Raw genomic sequence first — 11,386 nt, 5'->3', positions numbered from 1 at the left:
GAAGAAGAAGAAGAAGAAGAAGAAGAAGAAGGGGATTGTCCTCCAGTTTAGGGGCCTCTTCCATGAGATTGTGTGTGTGTGTGTGTGTGTGTGTGTGTGTGTGTGTGTGTGTGTGTGTGTGTGTGTGTGTGTGTGTAGGCCTTATGTGTCCTTTCACCTCGCACCATTGCGTGTCCTTAATTTGTTTTATTCGCCGCCGTCTCCTCCTCCACCGCGTCTTTATGAGTATTGTCGGTGACTTTTGACAGCAGCTTGGCGTTGTGCTCGAGCGCCTTGGCCCTCAGAACTGCGATACTGTTCTTTCTCATCTCCTCTTTGGAAAAGTCCAAGGCCATTGTGTCCTGTGTCCACTCCGTGTCCTTGTCGTCCTCTGTGGTTTGGTCGTCTGCGTGCTCCTGCACCGGCGTTGGTATCGTGCTGCAGGGTTTGCTCGGAGAGGTGTGTGTGGTGTCGACAGATTTCTTGTGCATACCTGGGGAGTAGTGAGAGGAACATTAACCACTTTGAATATCAGTTTCCCACATTGTGCAATAAAGTTGACTCATTTGGTATTAGTACATGCGGTGCTGTTTACTGCCCCATGTTGCGTCATATTGACATTGGCGGTTTCAATTGTGTCATAAGTGGTACTTTTATACAGGTTACTCAAGTATACTTTTTAAAGTGGTAGTAATAGTACGTTTTATTCTTTTTTTCTGAGTAGATATAATAGGGCTGTGCCAAAATATCGATAAATTGTGATACTTAATTTGGTAATACAGTATCGATATTGTGGGCTGCTGTATCGATATATTGCCATGAGCCATTTTTGGTTATTTTGTGACTGCACAATAATTTTGTAGCTTTTTTAAAGAAAGGAAACGCAAAAACATGTGACATTTTGACCGTTTTGATGATTAAAATGGGCGTATTTCATTTTGAGATTGAGCAGGTCGAGGTTTAACAAAAAAAAAAAAAATTTAGAATGTATTGAGTTCTTAAAAAAATAGTGATATATCGTAGAATATCATGAGCAATATATTGATTATGGCATGTATCGCAAAATCGTGATATTATCGTATCGTGAGTCGTGTATCGTATCGTGAGGGACCTTGTGATTCCCAGCTCTAATAGAGAGAGGGTTTTGGGTACTTTAACTTCAGTGCTAACACAGTAATATACTAGATGTGGTAGGGGTGGCAGCAGCATTTCCTTTGTAAGAAAATACAACATGTTTCAGCTAAAGTAAAAGATCATATCCGTTTGAAGCACATTTTTACTTAAGACTGTGTGTAGTTCTCCTTACACCTCAACTCCAGAATGAGCAGATAGTACATTGGTAAAGGGATCCTGACTCAGAGCAACCTAATTAATTTATACAAATCAATTGACATGTGGCAGAGAGGAGATTTAGCCTAATCTGTCCTGATGAAGTGGGATTTACACACTATCGACTGTCACCTCTCATTGACCAGGGCAGACTTTCATTGGCTCCTTACATACTTCACTTTTCTGTGCTCGAAAAGTGCCTCAAGAAACTGTTACATATCACTGTACATATGTGAGGTGGAGGAATGCTTATACTGCTAATACGTGTTTCAACATGGTACAAGCTGGCACACCAGTCGCACAACTTTCTCTTTTATATATTTCAAGTCATCTTTACATTAGTTAGCCCTGAACACGTGTATACTGTCATACACATGTGCAATACTGACATACCATCTGCAATACTGACATACCCATGTGCAATACTGTCATACCCATCTGCAATACTGACATACCCATGTGCAATACTGTCATACCCATCTGCAATACTGACATAATCATGTGCGATACTGACATAATCATGTGCAATACTGACATAATCATGTGCAATACTGTCATATCCATGTGCAATACTGTCATAATCATGTGCAATACTGTCATATCCATGTGCAATACTGTCATATCCATGTGCAATACTGTCATAATCATGTGCAATACTGTCATATCCATGTGCAATACTGTCATAATCATGTGCAATACTGACATAATCACGTGCAATACTGACTTAATCACGTGCAATACTGACTTAATCATGTGCAATACTGTCATATTCATGTGCAATTACTGTCATACTCTTACGCAATAATCTCATATTCATGTGCAATACTCATACGCAATAATGTCATATTCATGTGCAATACTCATACGCAATAATGTCATATTCATGTGCAATACTCATACGCAATAATGTCATATTCATGTGCAATACTCATACGCAATAATGTCATATTCATGTGCAATATTCATACGCAATAATGTCATATTCATGTGCGATACTCATACGCAATAATGTCATATTCATTTGCATATAACCGCTGTAAATAAGAGTGTTTACTTTGCCACTATTATTATTATTATTTTGTCTTATGTTATCTTTTTTTTCTTTTTTCTCTCTATTCCTTATCAAGAATATGAGAGGTTTTGTAACCCATAGGAGTTTTGTTTATAAGAGTTTTTCTAAGAATGTTTTTTTTTTTAAGCTTAATAAAAACTTAATAAGTTATCTGTTCTCCTTCTCTATCTACTTGCGTTGCAACACCAAAATTTCCCCATTGTGTGGACAAATAAAGGCTTATCTTATCTTAGTTGAGGTTTTCAGAAAGTAAGCAGAGGGAAAGTACCTAGTAACCATGGCGCGTATGACTCTGTGATGCCCTCCTTGGCTGATTTTAGGATGGACTCTGGCAGTGGGATGGAGTGTCGGACCATGGCCCCATAAAGGCCGTATTCTGCCATGACACTGCTGCGCCCCCAGCACTTCTCCCGCTTCCTCCATTTGGCCCTGCGATTCTGGAACCACACCTGCACAGCACAAGGACAAAGGCCATGAATACTGTATACTGCACATATTGACCTTTTCCCTAGTAAACTCTTAACCTTTGATAGAAGAGTTACAATGACATCTACTGGAGAAAAAGCGTATCTCAGTAGTCATAACGGACCTTTCCTCTGAAGAGAGTCTTATGTGATCCATTTTTAAGACACAGACGTGGTTCATGTGCACAGAGAAATGAAAAACATCAAAAAACATTCAAATTAAAAGAGCGTAAATAGAGTGCTGTGGTAATAACAATGGGAGAAACCAAATGAAAAGTATACTTCTACTATATACACAATGTGATTAAGTCGGTGTAGTCCCTCCTTCATATAGATATAGATTCAGTTGTAGCCCAGAGTAGGATATTTAACAGGTAAATAGATAAATATCCAAATTCTCAGACCAGATCTGCAGATTGATAATGACTTTTGGAGGAGAGTTAAAAGATTGTGTGCCCAGATGACTACAACTGAGACTTAAATTTTCTATGATAAGATCTGATAAAGAAACTGAATATAAAAACAAGTAATCCCATTAAGTAGGAGGGGGTGATTTTGACAAAAATGTATATGTAATAGTCAGACGATGTTATGTGAATCCAACACAAATTTGTCTTTAAATGTTGTAGTTGAGGTTTAATTATCAGGCAAATGTTGAAAAGTCTATAAAATAATCACCACAGTGCAGAAATATCACTTTATATCCTTATTAGAAAGTTTAAAACAATAAACAAAATACTCTATTCAAATGTTGAATATCTATATATATATCTATATATATAATATTTTTTCTAGTGAATTTCATTACTAAAACCATTGATGTGTGTGTGTGTGTGTGTGTGTGTGTGTGAACGGTGCTGAGGCATTCTCCTGCACCTTGTGTAGATTCTAAATTGATTTGCCAGACCTTGTAACACCCTCCGCCAGCTCGTGAATATGGATGAGCCCGAACAGGAGAAATGAGCATCCTAAAATGGCGGAGGAGGCAGGATGAGATTGCCGGGATTGGCTCCTGATGCGTGTGTGTGGAATTAAAAACACGCTGTAGCGGAAAAAAGCCATTCAGGTACATAGCTCTGATGATAACCTCCATCTCATAAAAAGATGGGCCTCAGATGAGCAATCATGCTTTGTGACAGCAGCAGCGTGAGTGAGCGGTGACCCCCGGGGCAGAGAGGCTGATTGAAAAATAAGTTAATTTCCAGAGCTGATCGATGAGAGACGGGCCGGCGAAATACCACGGGAAATTAATCTGCTCAGACCTGCGCTGATTCATTCTGTGCTTATCCTATCTGCGAGGAGCCAGGTGAAAAGTTCTCCTCAATTAACTAATTAACTAATTAACTATAACTATACTAGATTCAGATTCATGTGCAAACAGCTGAACTGTTACACCAGAGCGTACTGTGTTCAATGACAATGGCAATAAACCTTTCCTGAATCTGATTCTTATTCTGACATATCACATTTCAATATGAAAGTATCCAAATCTTAGAACTGTACTACAAAGTCAGGTTATGGCCTTGGTGCCTTTCTGTTCTGTCGAACAAAAGATAGATACGGCATTTGTTATGTTTGAGATGATCATATTCCAGCCTATCAAGATTTATGTCTTCTTTAATCCAGGTTTTTTAACTCTGACTTTTGTAAATTAATATATATATATATATATATATATATATATATATATATATATATATATATATTCCTTTTCTGACTTGTCTATGGTGAAATATGTATTTCTTACTATTTTTGTTAATTATTTTTGTGTTTTTTGTAGCGGCCCATTTATAAAAACAGTGGGAGGAACATAGTACTTGATATAGATATGAAATGAAATAAAATCAATAAGTCAATAAAGTATTTCATATATTTCTTTTGGGCCTATTTGAGTTGTTTCTGTTGGTGTTGGCTGCTGTTCTCTCTGTGCCGTGTTTGGATGTGAGCAGTGTCCCACCTGGATGCGATCCTCTGGCAGCTCTGTCTTCATCGAAAGCATCTCCCGAGCATAAACGTCTGGATAGTGGGCTTCATTAAAGGCTTTCTCCAGTTCCTCCAGCTGGTGCGATGTGAAGATGGTCCTGCACAATCATCCAAGTGTGTAACATTTTATTAGAATCTAAAATTGTTCCTTTCTTGGATAAGAAATTTAAAATAAGAATACACAAAAACATTACAAAAAGGTTATTACAACTAAACAGCCCTGTTTAATTAATTGTACACAATTATTAATTCAGTACATATTATATGTTTTATTATGTTTAGCTAAAATAAAATAAAATAAAAATGGTTTTGTTTGTTTTTACCTGTGTCGTCTTTTCTTTCGTTTCTTGCTCTGACTCAGCGATGAATTAAACTTCTTATCCTCGGAGATGCTCATGTCATCTGAATCTGTACACACAGCAAAGGATTTTTAAATTAAAATGTTATGAGGTATTTCTGCACATAATTGTATATTATTATATAGACCTTTTAACACAGAAAAAGGCCCATATTCTCAGTTTATTTGCCTTTACGAGTTAAGCGGATAAGTGGCCTTGTCGGATTATTTGAGATAAATATAGTTTCGCGTTTTGCCCGTGACAGATGTGTAACAGTTGCTGTGTAAACTTGTCCGTTTAAACGGTGCCGTGCAGATAAAGGCAAAAGCAACATAAATGTGATTTCATGTTTATTTGATCAAAACTGACCGGAGCTGGACGAGCGCGGGTCCAAGTGCGCGTCCACGTGCGCGTCTCTGTGCAGCGGAGGCAGGTGCACGTGCTGAACCTCGGACAGCGCCTCAAGGAAAGCGGGCTGTCGGTAAAAGGAGTGGATTCCGTCGGGCCCCAGCAGCAGCGGCCCGGGGCCCAGCGGCCCTCGCGCCACCAGCGCGTGTGCTCGGTGCGGAAGCGCCTCGAGCGGCCGTCGCGGTGCAACGGGCGTCTCCTTGTTGAGCCCAAGTAGCTCCTGAATCCCAAATCCCGTGCGCCTCGGCACAGCTGGGCCCAGCTTCCACGCAGCGGGCTGCTGCCCCGCGTGCGCCATCCCGCAATGACTTGTGGTTCTCTCCTTGTTTTCACTGTCCGACACTGCTCCGTCTTTGCCCGTCATCCCGCACAGCGCACAGTGAGTTTGAGAGTTTAGATGGGACAGGTCCGTGTGGTCAGAGCTGGTGTCACTGTGTCTCTGCCTCTGGGTTTTATTCAACAGGCGTCAGGCTGCAGCCAATCACAGCCCGAGGCGCGCCAACTTCACCATGCGATTATCATCACACCATCCTGTCCAAACCACACGGGGACACCCAATCACTTTTAGTCGACAAATCCAATAAATTAGGTGGTCCATTATGTTTGAGATTCGCACGGCTTTGGCCACAAGACTCCTAACCCCAGTCTGCTAAATGTACTGCGTTTCACAACAACACTGATGGGGAAACAGTAAATGGAGAGTCTCGCCTTGTAGCCTCATTATTATTATTATTATTATTATTATTATTTAATTAATTTGGTGTATATTGGAGCTCCCCTTCAGTGCATTAACAGTATACAAATTTAGCCTGTTGACAATCTGCTGCTGGACACATGGTTATAACTTAAATCAATATATCACTAGTTTGTTATGGCGTGCTCTGATTGGAGGTTTGATCGATCGGTTGGACCGTACCGTGCCCACCATGGCCCACCATGGCCCACCATGGCACTCCCGCACCCTCAACTGAGGCTGATTAACATATTCTAATTAGGCTGCATGTTTTGTCTCCGGGCCCTCATTGCATCTGTTGACAGTTATTAAGCTTCTTTATGATTATTCACAATATGTGTGGAGTACAATGTCCTACTTTTCTGTATTTAGGGCACATTAGGGGCAATTAAACACCAGACAACTATCACTATAGGACAAACGACACGAGACAGAGCATTGTCTCCAAGCTTTGGCTACTTAATGCAAGCTACAAAAGCTGACGTCATGACGTTTGGTTGGTTTAAGTTAAACCCAGGTTACTTCATTATAACCCTGCATATGCAACTGAAATAGCGTGATATGATATATATATATATATATGTGATATGTATGTATGTATGTATATATATATATATATATATATATATATATATATATATATATATATATATATATATATATATATATATACATGATCTTGGTTAAAAATTGACCAAACATGCTCACTGCACTGTCGGCAAGGGAAATCAACTCGGTCTGGTTTAGCGCTAATTTAAACTCACTTAATTTTAACAACACGGCTGCTTACTTCGATCCCAACGCCCTCTAATCAGCCATTAATCCATTACTGTTGTGTTAGAATCATTCGGGGATAATTTGGGGCACACTTTAGGTCTGAACATGTGGACGCACAATGACGCGCCGAGGGGAAAGCAAGAGTATATGGAGATGAGAAGACGCTCACGAGATGAGTGGGCCTCCTCAATGGGCCGGGCGCGCACGAGGGAGGGGCAGATGGAGATAGGGTACGAGTGCAGCGGGTCACAGCAGGTTTAAAGCCCTATCTCGGATAAGATCGAGGGGTAAAGCGTGCCACGTCACTCAATAGGGCCTTTGTTGTTTGCCGCAAAACGCCCAACAAGCTGCATCACACGCAACAAACAGACACTGCTTTCCATCCACCGATGATAATGATAATACAAATGATACTATTATTATAATGATGATAATAATAATAATAATAATAATATTGATAATAATAATAATGATAATGATAATGATAATAATAATAATAATAATAATAATAATAATAATAATAATAATAATAATAATAATGATAATGATAATGATAATGATAATGATAATGATAATGATAATAATAATAACAGCCTTTTAAACCGTCTCAATAAACGATAATTACGATTACAATTAAACGATTTAAACTAATTTATGCCATTGACACAATAACGCTGAGGGATTACCCCCCCAAAAAAACAACTAGTCCAATATAATTAAAAACACGAGTTGCAATATACATAAATAATTAGATAATTGAAACACTTACATTTATTGAATGATAATATATTGATATAGTAATTGATAGTAATTATTGCGACAGGCCAACTTTAGCATATGGGATTTTAGTTTTATTTAATAATAATTCCATTTCATAACATTTGATAGAGAGGAGCACAAGAATACAAGAGTCACACAAAAACATCTAAACATTGCATAAATAAATGGTCGATGCAACTCATTTAGATAATGTGCAGCTCATGCTTTGCTAAGTAGCTGCTAATGCTTCTTTCCACAGAAGATGTAAAATTGTTGACTGGTGACATTTGGTAAATGATTTGAGATGATCATAAGCTGCCCCACACTCTCACTCTGCCCTATCTGTCTATGTGTGCACTCCACAAATGGCTCCTCTAATCTAGCTAATTGCCATTTCTCAGAGCTTGGTCTTTCAGGAGAGAGCTGGGTCACCAAACAGCCGTTGATCAAAACATCCTATTAAGGTGCAGAAACAAAAGCAGCTCCCACAGTCGAACAATGCGCCGCTGACAATTCAACTGTTTGCTCTGGCTGCATAAAGCATTAATTAGGGCAATAATTTCATGCCAGTGCCGTTCTATAGTCTCCATTTCTGTATGAGTGCATCGGTTTGTGCTCTGAAGTTTGCCGAGCGTGCCACATTCCCCTCTACTATGTGCAGATGTTTCACTGGGAAAAGTGGGGGAGAGAGAGGCCCCTCCCATAAAACAAACTTGAACAGAGTTATATTGCTCATTGTAGCTTTACTTATAACGAGAATTGACATAATTACTTGGGCTTGTTTCTTGTCTAATTAGCAGACTTCTATGATAGACAAGAGTTAGCGGTTCTGATGGAGAAGGGAACCGGACAGGCATGGCAGAAGCAACAACACAAAAAGGGGCCCACCACCTCAGCATAATTAGGTGAGACAATGCCCCGACTGTTTGGAGATGGGGCAGAGCAGACGCCCCGTAAACTACAGCGCCCTGGACCTTAATAAGCCCCTAATTGTCCTTTTTTTAGATGGATTCACATGGGTAGCAGCAGACAGAGAAGACAGGCTAGGGCTCCTATGGAGAGGAAAACACTCACTCCAAACCTTAACTGGTTGACCCCAAACTTTAAATGTGTTGGAGTAATGTCCTCTGACAGGGTCCCAAACGTGGATGCTGGTCAGCCACCGTCATGTTACTCTTTGCAGTAGAGGGCATGCAATTAAAATTAAACATAAGCACTAACGCCGACTCCGTTTTAATTCAACTTTTATTTATAACGTTTACTACCCAAAAATGTGAAATTTAGGCTACTAAATAAAACATACTGGTGAGACAATTTGTAGGCATAAATATTGGATTGACTTACTGGTATTTAATAACACACTGACCATGCACAAACATTATAAATAACTAAAAGCAAGAAGCCAATGCGAGTACAGCTGTACAGTTGTAATGATCATGGAATGACAAAAACACTGGATACGCAACAAGTTCTAGAGCTACAAAGTGCAACCTCTGGAAGTTTAACTGGAATTCCACCACGCTAAAAGATAGAAACAATTTATTGACAAATCCCCCCAAAACTACATGACCGAGAAATACCAAAAGCAATAGCAAGAATCACACGAAAAATATTTACAAAAAGACAAAACAAAAAATGCGATCTGTGAAACGCGTCTTTCTATCATAATAAAGACCCTCAAGAGCTAATTACGCAGTCACTCAAATATTTAGAAATCCACTATTTGGCAACAAGGGCCAGCTTCCAAAGACAAGCTCCTAGTAATTGAATGAGTTATGTCAGGCTCACATTTTGGGGTACGCTAGTGCCCACGTGACATGAATAAGTAGAATAACAAATCAACAAGATGAACAGCTGTAACCAAAGGACCTTTATAACTTATAACCAGCAGTAAATGTAACAGTTTAGCATCAAATACAAGGTTGGGGTTCTGAGTATTTGTTGGTTGTTCTGATGAGAGCTTCACTTTCTTTTCTTTCTGCTCAGAGAAAAGTGTGAGCAGCTGCTTCCATTTCGCCGCTGTAAGTCCAGCCCTGTCCAGACACTCGCCATATGTGTGGCTCTAGCTATAGCTGGTGGTTTTCTGAAGACACCAAATTTCACTAGTGATGTGCATGTCCCACCACTCACAGGACGTCACTTCGATGTGCCCTCACTCCTTTAATTAGCTGTCAATTAGTGCAAATGAATCAACTGTTCGCCTAATTAAGCAATGCCACCAGGCAGCTCCCATACACAGGCCATTGTGTGAGCGCCATGTGAACAGTGCAGCTAGCAAACTCACTTTGGATCAAAAGTGCAACTTAACAATTGCTGCTCGCTCTTGTGTTCAGGGGCTGTTTGTTTGATGCGCAGCAATGCATTATGGTTTCTGGTGTTGCGGCCTCTACTATGTCCAAGAATGTGTTGTTCCTCCTAATAAACACACATACTTATCTTTAATACCTTACGAAGACAATATCCATGCTGCGTTTCAATGTCTTCAATTACTTCATATGTTCAGTGATTCTATCTTTTACCTTACGTTATATTCTTACTTTATGACTTTGTATTTAGATCCATCTATCTAACAGCTTTGACATTGATGCCAACAATTGATTTAAATTAGAATTAGCAGACAAAAAGGCATTTATGAATAGAATAAAAATTGTTTATATTTAAGTACATTTTCACAATTTGTATGGTACAGTTTTTTAAATGTGAACTTGTAGAAATTAGAAAATATAAAATACTGAATAGAACAAAATTGCTCATTGATGGGCTTGTCGCGATATAGAATATGTATATGTAAGAGTTGGGCTGCACCAGGATCAGGCATGTGTAGGCTGCATGCTGCTTCCTTACTGGGTGTAATTGTTATTTAGAGGATTAAACATTCATTCTTACTCTTGAGTCCCCGGAGACAGAAACATGACAGCATCATCGTGTCGGCTCTAAACACCCTCGTCCCCTCCCGAACGCACCCGCTCATCCAACGCCACTGTTTGTGCTTAAAATTCAATTACCCACTTATTGATAGCTCTCGGGGGCGCTGCAGAAGTGGACACGGAGCGGGCGATGATTTCCCATGAGGCCGTGCACCCCTCGTCACGTCTCCAGCTGGATCTATGTCATGGTTTTACTCATCAGTGAAGGCAGCAGATGGAGCCTCCTTCATCCACCTGCACACACCAGCGCACGCCCCACAAATGATCCTGTGATGGGACGGAAACAGGTTACTAACAGTGCTGCTTCATTCTTATACTTACATCTTCAAGTAAGTAGTGATTATATATTGATTTGGTGCCCTTTGTGACGCAATTATGACAAAAATATCTATTTCTTTATATTTATAGCATATATATCTAAAACAAAAACATTTATAAAACAGAAACTCTAGGCTGAGGCATTTGCCCCATAGTAGATGTCAATGACCAACTAGAGCACACAACTACACCAATACAACTTAAGATCTGAAATAATCAGGTAGTACTCAGCCTGCATTTACTTATTGAGGACCTTTTTTTTATTATACTTCTAGTTTTGAGACACCGTACTAATCTTC

General features: G+C 39.6%; 1 protein-coding gene across 1 annotated transcript; it reads right to left on the bottom strand.

Annotated features, from left to right (window-relative positions):
• Positions 1-91: 91 nt before the first annotated feature.
• Positions 92-6,009, bottom strand: LOC140357599 (visual system homeobox 2-like). The gene is made up of 5 exons (XM_072442115.1): positions 5,535-6,009; positions 5,151-5,235; positions 4,802-4,925; positions 2,649-2,829; positions 92-472 (listed from the first exon to the last, which is right to left on the bottom strand). The coding sequence occupies exons 1-5, from the start codon at positions 5,935-5,937 to the stop codon at positions 177-179; spliced, it is 1,089 nt and encodes a 362-aa protein (XP_072298216.1). The 5' UTR covers positions 5,938-6,009; the 3' UTR covers positions 92-176.
• Positions 6,010-11,386: the final 5,377 nt, after the last annotated feature.

This window comes from Eucyclogobius newberryi, unplaced genomic scaffold (genome assembly GCF_026437365.1).
Source record: "Eucyclogobius newberryi isolate DKJ021-1_F unplaced genomic scaffold, fEucNew1.0.hap1 SCAF_1, whole genome shotgun sequence".
Taxonomy (NCBI): domain Eukaryota; kingdom Metazoa; phylum Chordata; class Actinopteri; order Gobiiformes; family Gobiidae; genus Eucyclogobius; species Eucyclogobius newberryi.
This window is presented reverse-complemented; position numbering and strand designations above follow the sequence as displayed.

What these genes read in the sequence shown, in the direction of transcription:
- LOC140357599 (XM_072442115.1), bottom strand. Translation starts at nt 5,937, where the DNA reads ATGACGGGCAAAGACGGAGCAGTGTCGGACAGTGAAAACAAGGAGAGA. An exon ending in TGCCAGAGGATCGCATCCAG is followed by an intron (nt 2,830 to 4,801) that starts GTGGGACACTGC and finishes TGTGCTGTGCAG; the next exon opens with GTGTGGTTCCAGAATCGCAG. An exon ending in ATACGCGCCATGGTTACTAG is followed by an intron (nt 473 to 2,648) that starts GTACTTTCCCTC and finishes ACTACTCCCCAG; the next exon opens with GTATGCACAAGAAATCTGTC.